Genomic DNA, 16,229 nt, shown 5'->3' with positions numbered 1-16,229 from the left:
CTTATGTGGATAGTAATCCATGGGCAACCTTTCGGATCCCCCCTCCCATAGGCGACATATCATAAAAGGTCATTCGGATATGTCATCCCCGTGGACAAGATACCATGGGAAAAGCTTTACAATCGTTACAAGTCTATCGTCCTCATGAACAAAACGTCAATGAAAGACATTATGATCGTTACAAGCCTACCAATCCTATAGACAAAATGTTAAAAAGAAGACATTATGATTATTACATGTGATTTTCTCGACTAGACAAGTATAAAAGCCAACCCCCCACGTTAGCCCAAGTAATTCCATCCCAAAAGCTAACTTGAGAGTCGGAGGGGTTGGATCAGAAAACTCTCACATGACATTGACTTCATGCAAGAACCCAACAAGGAGCCAAACCCCCACCTCGGTTTGACTTTGGGACCACATCAGATCCTCGAATCTACCTCGGATGCCTTGGTACCCCCTTAATTACTTCGCAAAATGCTCATGCGAATCCACCTCATATGACCTTACACATTCGGGTCTAGACCAAACCTGACCAGCTAACAATTGACGGTACATTCCCCACAACATTGATTAATCGATATATAATTTTAAATAATATATATTAAATAAAATCGATTCGATTAAATTAAATTAATTAATCATTTTGAATCACTTAAGATGATAAATTTAAATAGAGTAATACTTTTTAAATTAAAATTGATTCAATTCAATTCGAATAAATTAATCAAATCAAAGAAGAGTGACTATAAATTGAAACTTTTTATAAAATAAACTAATTATTAATTAGTTTTGATTTGATTTTCTAATTCCATTTTAACACTCGTAGGTTTTAACCCAGAAATCCTCCATGTGCACGCCCATAATAATGACCCACAAAAATGATAGTCATATTTTGTTTTTTTTTTATGATGATGTTTTGTGAATATTATGATTGTAAGTTTAATTATTAATTCTTCAAAACCTTATTTTGATATGGTATGAAAAATTCCAAGGGGCACGAAGTTTAATTTGAATTTTAAATAGCTAACAGAAAAGTGATGGCCCAATAAACGGCCCAGTTACGGACAAAACCAGGCCGGAGAAACGTGTCCACCTCATTTGGCGACCCAGCCGGGTTAAACCCAGGAGAAGAAGTGCATAGATTGTGGGAAACCCATCGGGGCCCAGGCGACGTTCCTTTGCCAGGCGAGAGGGTAAACTATCTTCCAGACCGTAGAACAAATATCTTCGAACACATCAGCACGTGCCACGCTAGCAAATGGAGCGGCCGAGTTGAGTCCCGAAAGATGGTAAATATCCCGGTGGGGTCGGTTTGTTGGCCATTTGCTCTGCCTCCACGCTCCCTCCTCCCCCGCTCTTTCCGCGAAGGCCTTCCCCAACAAACCGCCCCTCGGTCGCTCCATTCTTCTTCCCGCCGCTCCACCCGGCTTCCCTGCCCAAGCCAATTGCTCCGTTGGTCTCTCCCGTTTTCTCCCCTTCTCCCATCATACCCACCTGAGACGACGCTGGCGCACCCACCTACTTCACTTCCTTCCCGCATGCTCTCCTCTTCCTAGGCTTTGCGGAGGGATTCTGTTTGGCCGGCCATGGAGCCGTTGTGCGAGCTGTGTGGTGCCCAGCGTGGCCTCATCTACTGCAAGTCTGACGCCGCCCGCCTCTGCCTCCCTTGCGACGCTTTCATCCACTCCGCCAACGCCCTCTCCCGCCGCCACCTCCGCGCCCTCATCTGCGACCGTTGCCTCACCCAGCTCGCTGCCGTCGGATGCCTCGACGACCGCCACTCCCTCTGCCAGTCCTGCTACCGGGCCGGACCGACGCCGGCGGTTGCGGCCCCGGCCATCGCCACCACCCCCTGAGCTTCTACTCCGGTTGCCCCGCCCCACCCGAGCTCTCCGCAATGTGGTCCTCGCTGCTGGGCCTCTCGAACAACACTCCTCCTCAGGAAGGCGGCTTGGATAAGATGGCGATGATGACCATCGACCAGAATTGTGCGAGGAACTGCTGGGGCGCCGGGCAGGCTGTGAGCTCGGGCATGTTTGGTGGGCACGAGAACTCGGTCGCGAAATTTGATCCGTGGGTGGCCGTTGCTTCTTCTCCGTCGATGGCACCACCTGAATCCAATTCGGTGCCTCCCTGTGGACCAGAGCAACAGGGTTTCTTTCACAGGGAATGCAATCTGCCCAAGGTTATCTTTCTATTGACTTTCTCAGCAAGCGCATTACATCATCTCATTTTGTAGTACCAATTGTGGTTCTCTGTCTTGGTAAATAAAAGTTGCAAATTTCTATTCTTCAAACATTTAATTTCTATTTTGACTAATTAATGTTTGCATTGGCTATTTTGACACACTCAATATGATGGCCATTCCTTTACTTGAAAGTCTCAGATCAAATACCAGTATTTCTTTTCCACCTTGTTTGTAGTGATTCCAAGAATATCGTCCAGTCGATAGGAAACTTTTATTCACAATACTTGCTATTATGTCATCCTTGTCTATCTCTTTGAAAGTGGAGCAAACACATATATTTATTTGTGCATTGAGCTTATGTTGTTAATCCGGAATGTCATGATGTTATTACAAGATGATTGGGCATGCTCAGTATTTAGATTTTCTTCATCTTGTATAATATTTTTTTGAGGAGAATATACTCTGAAATCTGAATTGTAAGTCTGTTGTACTAGAACATTCATACAATGTGATGGCAGATGGGATTTCCAGCTCTCAGTGATCTTGGGATATGTTATGACGGCGAGCTTTGTCAAGGTTTTAGCACTGGCATCGCTGGCTTTAACTTCCATTTCCGGATACAGAATTAGATGGCTTTGTCATGGGGAAGAATTTGTCTGTTGCAGAATCGAGAGCACATTAGAGGTTTCCTCTTTTTACTAACTTGATATCAGCTCTACTTGTTGGTTAAGATTGGGCTCTTTCTTATATTTTTCTTTTTTGCTTTTCTTCTAATTCAGACATTAGAATCTCCGCTTTAGTAATATGTCACTACAACTCATTTGCTTTCAATTTTTTTTTTTGAATTACTTGCCAGTTTTTCTTAATTTTGCTTCAGCAGAACAATTGGTTGTTTTTTCTTGCTTATTTCATTAGATCTGCAGAATTAATGAAACATGCATCAGAACGGACGGAAATGCTCTATATCTGATAGCTTCAGTATTACATAGTTATGGGTTTGGATGTAAGAGTCCGAACTTTCTGCTATGTTATCCCACCTCTGTATTTTCTTCAGCTAACAAATTTCTTACAGAGAATATAGTAAATTGGAACGGTGTTAATCTTAATGTATATAGTTTGTTTCTAGTTTGAGGCAACAGCCACTTTGAAGCAGGTGCAATCTGCAGCTTCTCTTGTTTACATTAGAACTTCATACTTTGAGATAGAATACTTCTATTTATGAATCTTCTAACGGCCACAGATTTCCTTTATTCATGTACAAATTATATAGTAGACAATGTTTTGATCTATTTCTTATGATCAATGTTATATACCGGCTACAGACCTCATCTTCAGTACAACAAGATTGCATGGCTCTTCAGTCATCTGACATGTTTCAGCCAACCAATGCTGGGCAGATAGGGAGCAGCAATGCAGATCCATCATTTATAAATGTCGATAACAACAGAAGTGGCAACTTCATTTTCCACACTGGAAACGTCTGCCCAACTATTTCTCTTTCTCTTTCAAACTTGACTGGAGAAAGTAGTGCGGCTGATTACCAGGACCGTGTGGTATCACTAACGTTCCTCACAGGTGAGTCAACATGGGATTCCAATCTCGAACCTGGACGCCCACAGGCGAGGAATGAAGCAAAAATGAGATACAATGAGAAAAAGAAAAGTCGACTGTAAGTGGTTTCTTTTGGTACCAATTTAATGCTCAATGCTGAAATGCATTTTATTATGCCTTCTGAAATTTATTGATCTCCAAGTCAAACCCAACCTCTGCTTGATGAAACTGACACGATAAGACTCAAAATTTAAACTTACTAAGCTTTTGCATGCTTTAAGTTTTTAGGGATGTTATATATGATAAAGAATCAAATAAGATGTTATTTCAGAAGCATGTTTTGCATGCTTCAGCTGAAATATCTTATTTACATGTTAATGATTTCTGCTCATGGAATTTGGCTTTGGATCTCTAACCTGTATATCATGCATGAGATTTCCAGGTTCAGGAAACAAATTAGGTATGCTTCACGTAAAGCTAGAACTTATGACTGGTTTGTAAAAGTTGATGAAACTTATGACTACGATCCTCTTCTAGCCGGAAACACCTGAACCAGTTTCAAGGGCGTTTTTATTCTTTACAACTTGTATTCAGATCAGGTATGTCAGGCAGTCTATTTCTGCTTGAAATTTCAAGTTTCTCTATGATAATCTACACATAATTTTCCAAGGAGAGGTGACATATAGCATCAGACTAAACAAGTTTAGCACATAATCTACTCATGCTTCTATTTTGTGTTTCCCTCTTTGTTTTACTGTTATAGGTAACAAAGATTTGATAGTTCAGGAATCTGTTCTATGTTAAGCCTTTAGGTAAAATTATTACTTTTCAGATAAATCTAATTACTTATATGTGTCTTCATATAATTATCTTGAAATTCAAAAATAATTGGGAACTCATTTGGGGTTTCTCTTTCAGTCTATTCACCACACAGGCAAGCTAATTTTTCTTTTTTAAGGTTTTCTTTGGCTTACACAGTTCGTTCACCACCATTTAAAAAGATTTACTTTGCCCTTGGGTTGCAGCATATACTTTCTTCAAGAAAATTACCCATAGACCAGAAAATTTTCATTTCTTCATCCCTTTGATAGAAATCCTCCTCATTTAATCCATCCCTCTTGCTGCCTATCGGGACCCACAAACAGAGACTAGCAATAGAAAGCAATGCTGAATTCATCAGTCACATGCCAATGATACTAACTTCTGTCCGCATCTACTGTGTCTCTAAATATTTATTCTCCAAAGTGGTCCTCTATTGCCTTTGTACTGTCTAAAACTTCCTAGCTGTAAAGTTCAGAGAACACCACCTCCTTTATCTTGATCATGAGCTTCTCTTTTTGTATGTGCAGGATCGTATATAGCAATGATGCATCTTCACCGGACAACCTTCTCAAGGAGGTTATTCGTTTGGGAGTTACCTCCAGCCAGGATTATTTTGGTTCTTCTACTTGCTCGGTTTTCCACCCTATACCATTCTTTGAACTCGCTAAGAGTTCCCATGTGTCTTTACCATTCTTTGAACTGGTTAGAGTTCCAATATCTCTTGTTCCAAATAGAGACGATTTTGGATAAGTTAGATTATGGAATCTGTTCTAATAAACGCTTATTATTAATCCTTAACGATGACATCTTTTCTTTTTGATTATTCAAAGCTGGATATGTTCCTGTACTATGAAATTGGAATAAAGAGAGACAACATCAACGTCCATGAAATTGGTCCGATGAAGAGTCTATTATTGAAGAGACAACATCAATGTCTATGAAACAGCAACGTCTAAGATGCAGTGACAATGATGTCACTGAGGAACAATGATGTCAAAGTCGCTCAGAATCCACTCAGCGGCAGCATCATCACTCTTGTAGATCTCCGTGCCAACATCAAGCGAAGTCCACTTCCTCTTGGCTGCGGTTGTGTTAGGGTCCTACTTACAATGCCCAGTATCAGTCATCGTGAATGAAGGTTAGCAAACACAGAGAGAGAGAGAGAGAGAGAGAGAGAGAGAGAGACGGCATAACCTGATAGAAGTAGAGAGACTGGGACAGCCTTCCCACATCGAGCTCCCAGGTCCTGGGATCACCAACCCAACCCTCGCCCGGCTTCGTTGGGTACCCGTACTCCGCCCACGCCGCATGAGGCAGGATCTGAAGGATCTCCTGCGGCTGGGGGTTGCTGTAAGGGTCGCAGGACCTGTAGGGCTTCTCCGGATTCAGGGCGTTCCCTGGGGAGCAGTACACATGATAGGCTTCGTAGGGGAAGTTGGCAGTGTCAGTCCGGTGAATCCGAGTCCCGTTGGCTAAGGTGTGGTAAGGTGGGCACTCATGGAGGCTGTCCGCCCGGCACCACTTCTCGGTTTGGGGATTCAGTATCATCTCACTGTACCGGGTGACGTCGCTCGTCACGTCCCCGTCGCAGGGGTCGCCGTTGTTCTTCCAGCAGCTGCCCATGTCCATCAAGTAGAACTGGCTCGCCGAACCTCCGCCTCTTTTGATGTCCAGCGTCAACCTCACCTTGAAGTTGGGCGATTCCGGGATCTGCATCGCAAATGAGACTCTCGATGTTGTCTCTTCAAGGGAAGGTAGACAAAGAGAGAGAGAGGAATTGAGTGGCTTACTATTGTGGTCATCCCTCTGGTTTCATAGTGGTATCCGCCAGAGAAGCCCCTCGTGGCGTCGGACCTCAGGTAGAGCATGAGCCAGGGGTACGACTTAGTGGTCTTGAGGACATGGTGGAAGGACCAACCACCCTTCCCCAGCTCCTTCTCCCATGACACCGAGAAGTAGGAGGCGTTGTCAACTTCCTCGCCGATATCACCATCGAGATCGTAAGTGCCGTAGAACCTCCCTGAAAGCTTGGTGCCGTTCAAGATGGTACTGTCGTGGAACACCAGTGGCTGGTTCATGCACCCCTTACCGAAGCAGGGGAACCTCGACTCCGGCGGAAACGGGCCGACCTTGTTGCCGTCCTTGGGGCACAGGCCGGCGGAAGTGTCCAGATTCCCGTTCTTGAGCATGATCATCCAAAACTGCCAGGGCGTATTGTCATCAGCGACCTCGCACTTCTTCCCCAAGTAGAGCTCCTTCTGGACGGCATAGAGGTCGACGTTCTTGAGGCTTTTCGGTGGCGCTTCCGGGATATCATCGCCGAAGCCGAGCCTGTTGTCCTTGTCGGCTACCTTGTGCACCACCTCCGTCTTGTTTACTGCAACACAAATCCGGCAATCACTCAAACTGTGACTTGTCGGGACGCAGGCAAAGAATGTCGCCCATTAAAAGAAAGAGTGATACAGACCGATGTCGAAGCAGTCAGCGAGGCGGGGGCTGCCCATGCCGGGGGCTTCTTCTCCGACCTCATTGCAGAAGTTCCAGGCCTCCAAAGCCACCCTCAGTCCGTCTCTTTTCATCCCAGGGTCTCCCACTGCCGATCTGGTCTTTGGGTTGCCTCCGCTGCATACCAAAGAGAGAAGACAACAACAGGCGACCACAAAGAGTGCCCCGCGAGAACGGAGCCCAGCGGAAGTCCCCATGGAAGCCAACAACAAGCAAGGATGGCTATTGTGTTCAGAGTGAGGAGAAAGGAAAGCAGGTGAGAATGTGGCAACGGGATTTGCTTTGCGTCCAAGAGATGATGCTTCACAGAGTGTTCTCTTGCCGTGTAAATAAGGGGGCTCGTCCAGAGGTTTTTCTTCCCCTCTTTCGTTGAGAAGAGCTCGCGGAATCGATTGTGTTGTTACTCTTGATTTCGTTGATCGTATATGATTGGATGAGATGTGATTAAATAGATCTTCTAATATAAATTTTGATGATTTAGTATCTTCTAAATCTTTTTTTAGATGATATTTATCCATTTCCAAATTAGTACAGCAATTTGTATATACAGTTGATTGATTAGATCTGATTATATGAATTTTGTTGATTTACTATCTTCAACGGATAATGGTATTTATCCATTCCCAAATTATTACAGCAATTTATATGATTAATTTTCTTCTCCAATTATATATATAATACATATATCTATATAATACATATATAAATATAATACATATATCTATATAATACATATATATAAAAATGCATATATATAATACACATATATGTATGTATGTATGTATATATATATATGTATATGTATATGCATGTATGTATATATATATATGTATATATATGTATGTATATATATACATACATATATATACATACATATATTTATATACACACACACACACACATATATATATATATATATATATATATATATATATATATATATATATATATATATATATATATATATATATATATATATATATATATATATATATATATATATATACACACACTGCAAGGAACCGAAAGCAGAACGTACAACAGCGAAAGCAAGAAAAGAAAGCAAAGTGCATCGACAGAGAACCTTCAGAAGCGCTCTTTATCCTCCACCTTTGCCTCTTAACACCTCCTTCCGACCATGACACACCACTGCAACGCCTCGTGTTCCCTTCTCATCGTCCACAATGGACTTCCTCTCCCCGCTCCTCGTCGCCGTCATCGTTTTCCTTTCGATCGATACCCACACCTTGGCACAGTCCAGTCTCTGCCGTACGTCCTGCGGCGCCATCCCCATCCGCTACCCCCTCGGCATCGACGACGGCTGCGGCAGCCCCTACTACCGCAACATGCTCATCTGCGCCAACTCCTCCCGCCTATTCCTCCGCACACCCTCGGGGACGTACCCCGTCGCCGCCGTCGACTACACCGACCCCCACCTCGTCGTCAACGACCCGTCCATGTGGAGCTGCCGCTCCTCCGGCACCGACGGCGCCGTGCTCCGGCGCGCGGCCAACCCCTTCAGCCTCGACACCAGCACCCGCTTCTCGCTCTCGTCCAAGAACGACTACCTCTTCTTCAACTGCAGCGGCGAGTCCGTCATCGTGGAGCCCAAGCCCGCATTCTGCGAGCGCTTCCCCGACCGCTGCGACTCGGCCTGCGACAGCGCCGCGTACCTGTGCCGCAACCCGCCCGAGTGTCCCGACGCGCTGGCGGACCGGCGGACTAGCTGCTGCTCCTACTACCCCAAGGCGTCGGAGTCGCTGAGGCTCCTCCTGCAGCACTGCTCCACGTACGCGAGCGTGTACTGGAGGACGGTGGGCGCCAACTTCCCGCCGTACGACCAGGTCCCGGAGTACGGCATTCGGGTGGACTTCGAGATCCCGGTGACGACGAGGTGCCTTCAGTGCGAGGACGTCAGGCGGGGCGGGGGAACCTGCGGGTTCGAGACGCAGTCGAGGAGCTTCCTCTGTCTCTGCGACGAAGGCAACGCCACCACCTACTGCACAGGTAACTTTGCACGTAATTAATTAAGTAGTTCTTCTAGCTAATTGCAGGGTAACTTTTAGCTTTTGCAGAGATATATAGTTGCATTAAGAATCTAAAAAGGAAGTAAAATAAAGGAAGACATAAAGCGCTTTATTATGGTGGCTTCTTCGCCCAGTAAAGCATCTCCGTAGCATCGCTTTTTTCCGTTCTCTCAGATGTGTTTTAGCTCGAATTTCCAAAACGTTGATAAAATGACATAGCATCCTCTGAACAAATCACGAACGTTGCAACCCTTCATCTGTTACGTTCGGACTCTTTTCTTTAGCACAGTTAAAAGCATTTATTTGCTAATTGAATCTGTGTGTTGCACGGTAGATGGCACGTACAGAGGGCATCGAGCATCAGCTGCAGTCATTGCAGGTAAGGATCGGTTTATCAGTATGGATGTTTTGCATTTGGAAGACTTCTTCTGCGTGTAACGAGAAGCATCGTCTTCTTCTCAGGGACGGCCACTGTTTCGGTGGCGGGTGCAGTCGGGATCGGAGCTCTCGTCTGGTATCTAAGAAAAATAAGGAAAAATAGCGTGGTGACTTGTGGGGTCCAAACCAATGAGAATCGTCTATTTTAGATTCCTTTTTTTTTTTCCTTTTTTTGTCGTGGAGATCTTCTTTTCCTACATGTATTAGACATATTTTTCTTGTTTTACGTCAACATATCATGCTTGATCTGAAGATAAATTTGGGTATTAAGCGTCGGGACTACTCGTGTGTACGAATAATTAATTATATTTTGATAAATATTAAAACAGTCCGATGGCACAATATATTTGACCCGAGTTACAGTGGTGTACAATTATCATGTATATTAGCCATCATTAGTTGGACTGCTACTCAAATTCCGAAATAAAAAAACAAAACATGATATAAGTGACATATCGATAAATTTTGAATTGAAAATATTCATATATTTTTATTAATAAAAATAGAAAAAAAATTATTACGGGCAGACATGAATTGCTTGCTTGCGTAATAATACACAAATCTAATTCAGATGTCTCCATAGAAAATATTTATGTTGACTCGACCCGCTCGGCGCGAATTTGTGGAGCCCAAACCGGGAGGCGTCCCGGTCCGACGACGTGAGTGTAAAATTACAAGATCACCCACTTCACTCGGCTCCGTCATCAAAACGCGGACGGGTCGATCGCGTCGCCACCACGCAGCGTCGTTCGTCCGCCACATAGTTACCAGCATCGCGGTGCATCCCTACGGCGCAGGTGAGCGAGTCCTCTGGTGCGAACGGGCCCGGCGCCATCATGTCTGCTCCAGCCACGGAAGGGGCCGCCGCGACGGCGCTCCGCTCGGTGCTCACCCGGGCCCAGCAGGCGGCGGAGCGATGCGGTCGGTCGCCGGAGCAGGTTCGAGTGGTGGCGGTCAGCAAGACGAAGACCGTATCCCTCATCCGCCAGGTCTACGATGTCGGCCACCGTTGCTTCGGTGAGAATTACGTCCAGGAGATCGTCGAGAAGGCCCCTCAGGTTCCCCAATTTCTTTATCCTTCCCCTTCTTTCTTCGCCTGAAAGACTTCAGATACATCTGCGACCTAGATTTAACAAGATGCATTCTATATCAAGTTTGATTCGGTGTTTGAATGTTTCAAGAAGCCTGCCTCGGTCAGTGTAATATATGATCTTTTGTTTATTGCTTCCCTGAATAAGATGATGCAAAATAACATGTTGCCTGGAAAGAAGTCCACAACCCTAATCATTCTGTTCTTGGAAATTGCTCCACTGTAGCTTTCGGAACTTTGTTTTAATCAATGAAATCGATGCGGCATAGGATGGTGACGACAATCGACCAGGAAGTATCAATTTGAAGTTCAAATCTTGGACAATCCATGAAGACTAAAGTTAGGTAGTGCCATATCTGTAGAAGGATAGGAATGTGAACTTTGATGGATCAATGAGTTTTAGTTACTTTATGCTTGTTCAGTTGAATGCTTGAAATATTTGGAAGCATGGAGAGAATTGAAATTGCAGATCACAATAGTCTGTCGAGGAAGTTTCTAACAGTATATATATTTATTTTTATTTTGTTCAGGGAGTAGTTGGAGTTATCATATGTGCAGAAGTTTCCAGCAATATATATTTATTTTTATTCTGCTGAAGGTATTAACTAGCTTAGCTGGTAAAGACTTTGACGGTTCATTGCAAGGTCCTAGGTTTGAATCCCGCATTCTTCACTTACTCTTTGCCAAAAAAAAAAATATAATAATAATCTTAGACTGGAAGGTTTTTACAATAAAAACAAAGCTTCCAATGAAGCAATCAAGATTAAAGTGCTAGAATTTTGAGCATGATGAGTGCGGGTGCTTCTTCCATTGACTAATTAATATCTTTGGTTCAAGCTAAGAACAATTTTGACTTGCAATCTATGTATACTCTATATTTCTGATATATGAGACAGATACATACAAAATAGTATACATCGTAATGGCAGATTCTGGGATTGTTGTCCCATATTGACAATAGTTTTAGCAATACCATTCCTTGACTATGGGATTTAGTCAATGAGATACTTGTTTAAATGCTTTCTAGTAGTGTTTTAGTAGCCAAAATTGTCACCGAATATTGAACCGTTTCTTGTACTTGAATTAAAAAACTTGGGGCCTCAACTGTCATTTGTAAAAATTCTCTGCTAAAATCATTTTTATATGTAAAATTTTACCTTTTTTTTTTTGGCCTTTTTCAGCTTCCTTCGGACATTGAGTGGCATTTCATTGGTAACTTGCAAAGCAACAAAGTGAAATCCCTTCTTGGTATTCTTCTAATGACTATCAAGTTTGTCTTAAGTTGATTTGTTCCTTTATATGACCCTAGCAACTTATTCATCTTGACATAAAAAGTAACTCTTTAAAATTCTTGCAGGTATAGGAGATGGTCTATTGTTGAGACTTTTATTGATATTACAGATCTTTTTTTTCTTGCTCGTTGCTTTTGTTTGTTTTGCATAACACCAGTTCAATAATATGTTCAATGATGAGTACTATGTATTTTACTTTAAATTACCATTTAATGGAAGTAAAGTTCATAATGTACCATTTGGAATGTCTGGATTAACTTTTGTGCATCCCACTGAAAATTCTTCTGTTTCTCAACATTGATAGTTCTCCATGAAAGAAAATGTAATTAGGCTATCCATGCATATCAAGAAACTGCCAAGACAGTTGATCTTGATCCAACTCTCAAAAAAGTAAGTTGGAATCGCATATCTATGTCCCATCTGATATGCAATTTTGTAGGACTGTAAAATGGTCTAGTGACATAATTTTACTGTTGTCTTAATTTTTTAGTCTTTTTATATTGTTTAGAATGTAAGCCTCTGTTGTTCATAATGCAGCTGGTGTTCCAAATCTTGATATGGTTGAGAGCGTAGATGATGAAAAGGTAAACTCAATTGCATGAGTAGTTCATTTAAATTCAAATTCATTGTCTTTTTACCCTTTGTTTTGCATGATGCATATGCAACTAAAGTAAGAAGCATGATATTTTCCAAAGAAAAAGTCCAAGATTTCCATGTTTGGATTACCATGTTTCTATTAAGTGCCAAAGACAGACACAAGGTGGGATTTTTACAGGTTTAAGAGACATTTAAAAACAACAACAAAAAGCATGCCATAATGTCCCAAGTATTTGGAGTTGACTGTGTGGATCTTTTCCACCATAAGGTGATATCTCTAGTTAAATCAAGAATCTTCAACTCTCTTTTTGTTATTTGTACTAAAATTTCTTAGATCTTCCTCTATCTCTTTTCACACACTAAATCTTATCGATTCACGTCAACCGACCACAACATCTACATATCACAGTTCAATCGAACTCAAAGTACAAGCCGCAAAGAAAAAAGAGTATCACAGAAACCGTGCAGGTTCATACAAGTGTGGTTCCCTTAAAGGAGTAATATTTCTGATCCCCATCTTGTTTAATGTCTTTATCTGCTAGTTCATAAAGGATCGAATAAAATGGCAATTATTAGCAAAGTCTGCCATTTTGCTCCACGGTTCTCTGTATTAATGTTTCTGCTATTTAATCATTTAAACCACCATACTTTGTTTTGTAAAGAAAAGAAAGAGAAGAGTTAGCATTATATCTGCAGCTCTATCATCTCTAGCTATAAGTAACAATATCTATCTTTTTTTGTAATCTACAGATTGCTAATCATCTTGATCGTATGGTTGCTAGCTTGGGAAGGAAGCCTCTGAAGGTCTTGGTGCAAGTGAATACTAGTGGAGAAGATTGTCAGTAGTAAAATAAGTTACTTGCATGATAACATTGCCACATCATTCATTTCTTTGAAAATAAGCATTTATCATGGCATTTATGCTATAAGTTGCTTTCTGACTATATTGTCTTTTATGATACTCTTTTTGTTTGTAATATACACTCTCTTTTTGTTTGTAATATATACTTAAATTATTGTCTTCAAATGTCTTAGACAGCACGGGCTCATATGACAACAAAATTGGCAATCAATTGCATTCAATATTGATATTATTGGCGGGTCAACCAAATGACTACAAAGTACAAACCATTAAAATGATTTTCAATATTTAGAGTACCTACAAGCAAGATTCCAAATATCTAAATGCTTATTGCCAGTGCAATCTGATAGATAAGTAACCCAGTGAAATATTTATCTTGAACATAGGGCATTAGACATTTGTTTGATTATATGTAAATGCTTGAGAGATTGTCCAACAAGCTAAGGATATCCAACTTGGTTGCCATTTGCCATACCTTGTTTAAAAATAATATTTGACAGCATGTAATGATGCTTGACAATTGAAAGAACTAAACTAGATGCTCTTTGCTCTTTCTTGGTGATATGGCAGATTACTGAAAGATTATGCAATATTTTGCAGCAAAATTTGGTGTTGATCCTTCATATTGTGTCCAACTGGTGAAGCATGTGAAACTTGGGTGCCCAAACCTCATTTTTGCTGGTCTAATGACAATCGGGATGCTGGACTACTCTTCCACTCCAGAAAACTTCGAGGTAATGTTTTTTCAAGTGACCATACTACAATTATTTTCCATGTTTTTGTTAACAGTTATATTTGTATGGGAGCAGACACTATCAAATTGTAGGACTGAGGTGTGTAAGGAGCTTGGGATACCAGAAGAGCAGTGTGAGCTGTCTATGGGAATGTCTGCCGACTTTGAGCAAGCTGTAAGTAATAGGGTTAGAGCCTATGGCAAATAAGAAGCAAGATTTGTTGTGTTGATTTGGTCATAGCAGAAATGTAGAATGGTAGATGATGCAAAAATATAAGAGCTAATTTATTGTTGTGATTATGACACTAGGGTTAGAATGGGCTTGGCTGAGGAAATTGAACCACAAGTTAAACTAGAGTGTTTTTAGATTTTTTCTTTCCTCTTTTTCCCATTACCTTGGACCATTTTGGTTTATGATTGTAGAAACTTAACAAATTTAGTTTTTTCTAGAAGTTCCTCTGGTTGAACTGAATTGACCTGTGCACATTACTAAATGTCAACTTACATCTGACTTTAAACCATTCTTGTGCTAGAATACTCCAGCATGACATAGTTTGTGTTTCTCTGCAGATTGAAATGGGGAGTACAAATGTTCGGATTGGATCGACGATATTTGGAGCAAGAGAGTACCTAAAGAAGGACAAAAGCCAGTGAGCATTCTCTTATACTTTCCTGACCTAAAATTCCATGCTTTCAACAGATTGTTAGATGGTTTTATTTATCAACTCTGAACATGAGAGAACATCAAGCACAAAACATGTTGTAAAAGAGACTATTAATTCCTTCTGTATTCGGTGTGACCTTCCTCTTTCCAGCAGAGCAAAAATCTTTAGTTCACTATGTAGCTATACGTTTTCTTTTCTGCTACAGGTAATCGCCAGTAATTCTCAGCTACATAACCATGCTCTTGCTAGCTAAATCTGTTGCTTAATTGTGTGGTGCTTCAGTTTGTGAGTGTTTGGTGTTGAGCGAGCATTCTAACTTATCAAGAAAACTTGTGGCTTGCCATGTGCATATGTTGTTGGTAAATAGTTTCGATAAAACTGGTTTTTTCTTGGTACCAATATATCTCTTTTTTAACTATTAGAATGTCGGGGGAATAATTTACCAGTAAAAATTCATGATCAGGAGTGCTGTCTTCGTGTCTGGCACCGAACAATGTGTGGCTACGAGGTACTTAGAATACTCATGATTTCTTGTTCGCACTCTTCCATATTGCTAATATGTTTGGAATGCAGTTTTATCTTCTTTGACAGTGGAAACTATTAGGATATGACATTTGCATCATAAATTCTCGCTACGTAATGCGGTAAATTTTTTTCTTCTGATACCATTTTTTGCATTGTTCTTATCAAATGCCACAATTTACGACCTCTGCCTTTTTCTTTTTTTTTTCAATCAAGTAACATCATAAAATATTAAGAAAGAATATATTTCAAGTTTTTAAGTGATGAGGAAATAATCTTGTAGGAGGAATATATAAAAAGAAGTCTCGACAACGGAATTATTACTAAATATCATGAATTGTAACGGTGAGGACATATACAATTGACCAACTTAAAGTAGTAAATGGTTTCAACTTAATTGGTTTTTTTTATTTTAAATTTTAATCATAGTCTGGTTAAATATATCCTAATTGACGATGGCTTATGCGATCATTCATTCTTTTCTCATAATTGTCTCTATCTCACTATCTTTGCAGCACACTTGTCTTCGTTGCTGTCGCATTGCCCTTTGCTAGTTTCCTCTGTCATTACCTTAGCAAAAGGGGTTACAAGTAAGAGTGCGCAAGTTGCCCCTTCACCCATTGTCTTTATCATTACTATCACTAACCTTAAAGGAGGTGTTGTGAGTGAAGAAGGAGAAGGCATGAGGGCGAAGATGATGAAAGTGAGGGCAACGATAATAATAGAGGAACAGGGAAGAAGAGGCAAGGATTAACGTGTAATGGTACAAGATGATGATCGGAGCAATATCATCATTTATTAAAAAAAATATTCTATAAATTTTTTTGAAAAAGGAGGTGTTACTTGAAATTTTTTTTAAAATAGGAACTTTTTATGCCAATTTGCCCTACTTATTATGCTTAAGATTTATTTATTTTTGATTCAGTTCACATTATAT

The 16,229-nt window shown here is 41.0% G+C and overlaps 4 protein-coding genes across 10 annotated transcripts; 3 read left to right on the top strand and 1 right to left on the bottom strand.

Moving 5' to 3' along the window:
- Positions 1–1,340: 1,340 nt before the first annotated feature.
- LOC103988384 (uncharacterized) lies at positions 1,341–5,367 on the top strand. Of its 2 annotated transcripts, XM_065154705.1 has the most exons (5): positions 1,341–2,185; positions 2,720–2,872; positions 3,511–3,857; positions 4,182–4,338; positions 5,089–5,367. In XM_065154705.1, the coding sequence occupies exons 1-4, from the start codon at positions 1,763–1,765 to the stop codon at positions 4,288–4,290; spliced, it is 1,032 nt and encodes a 343-aa protein (XP_065010777.1). In that variant the 5' UTR covers positions 1,341–1,762; the 3' UTR covers positions 4,291–4,338; positions 5,089–5,367. The 2 variants fall into 2 exon arrangements, with proteins under 2 accessions (XP_065010777.1, XP_065010776.1); XM_065154704.1 differs by having other exon boundaries at positions 4,182–5,367.
- A 63-nt stretch (positions 5,368–5,430) lies between these two features.
- LOC103987739 (uncharacterized) lies at positions 5,431–7,453 on the bottom strand. The gene is made up of 4 exons (XM_009406126.3): positions 7,029–7,453; positions 6,352–6,938; positions 5,756–6,271; positions 5,431–5,661 (listed from the first exon to the last, which is right to left on the bottom strand). The coding sequence occupies exons 1-4, from the start codon at positions 7,261–7,263 to the stop codon at positions 5,536–5,538; spliced, it is 1,464 nt and encodes a 487-aa protein (XP_009404401.2). The 5' UTR covers positions 7,264–7,453; the 3' UTR covers positions 5,431–5,535.
- A 782-nt stretch (positions 7,454–8,235) lies between these two features.
- LOC135640082 (uncharacterized) lies at positions 8,236–9,843 on the top strand. The gene is made up of 3 exons (XM_065154214.1): positions 8,236–9,073; positions 9,428–9,472; positions 9,556–9,843. Exons 1-3 carry the CDS (start codon positions 8,251–8,253, stop codon positions 9,678–9,680), a joined length of 993 nt encoding a protein of 330 aa, XP_065010286.1. The 5' UTR covers positions 8,236–8,250; the 3' UTR covers positions 9,681–9,843.
- A 350-nt stretch (positions 9,844–10,193) lies between these two features.
- Positions 10,194–16,106, top strand: LOC135641057 (uncharacterized). 6 transcript variants are annotated; one of them, XM_065156055.1, is made up of 10 exons: positions 10,199–10,589; positions 11,803–11,869; positions 12,451–12,497; positions 13,261–13,348; positions 13,973–14,106; positions 14,182–14,280; positions 14,676–14,755; positions 15,234–15,278; positions 15,344–15,414; positions 15,808–16,072. In XM_065156055.1, exons 1-9 carry the CDS (start codon positions 10,368–10,370, stop codon positions 15,372–15,374), a joined length of 813 nt encoding a protein of 270 aa, XP_065012127.1. In that variant the 5' UTR covers positions 10,199–10,367; the 3' UTR covers positions 15,375–15,414; positions 15,808–16,072. The 6 variants fall into 6 exon arrangements, with proteins under 6 accessions (XP_065012130.1, XP_065012131.1, XP_065012133.1 ...); XM_065156058.1 differs by lacking the exon at positions 14,182–14,280 and having other exon boundaries at positions 10,194–10,589; positions 15,344–16,106; XM_065156056.1 differs by lacking the exons at positions 15,344–15,414; positions 15,808–16,072 and having other exon boundaries at positions 10,203–10,589; positions 15,193–15,251.
- The last annotated feature ends 123 nt before the right edge of the window (positions 16,107–16,229 follow it).

The sequence above is a fragment of the Musa acuminata genome, chromosome BXJ3-6 (genome assembly GCF_036884655.1).
Source record: "Musa acuminata AAA Group cultivar baxijiao chromosome BXJ3-6, Cavendish_Baxijiao_AAA, whole genome shotgun sequence".
NCBI lineage: Eukaryota > Viridiplantae > Streptophyta > Magnoliopsida > Zingiberales > Musaceae > Musa > Musa acuminata.
This window is presented reverse-complemented; position numbering and strand designations above follow the sequence as displayed.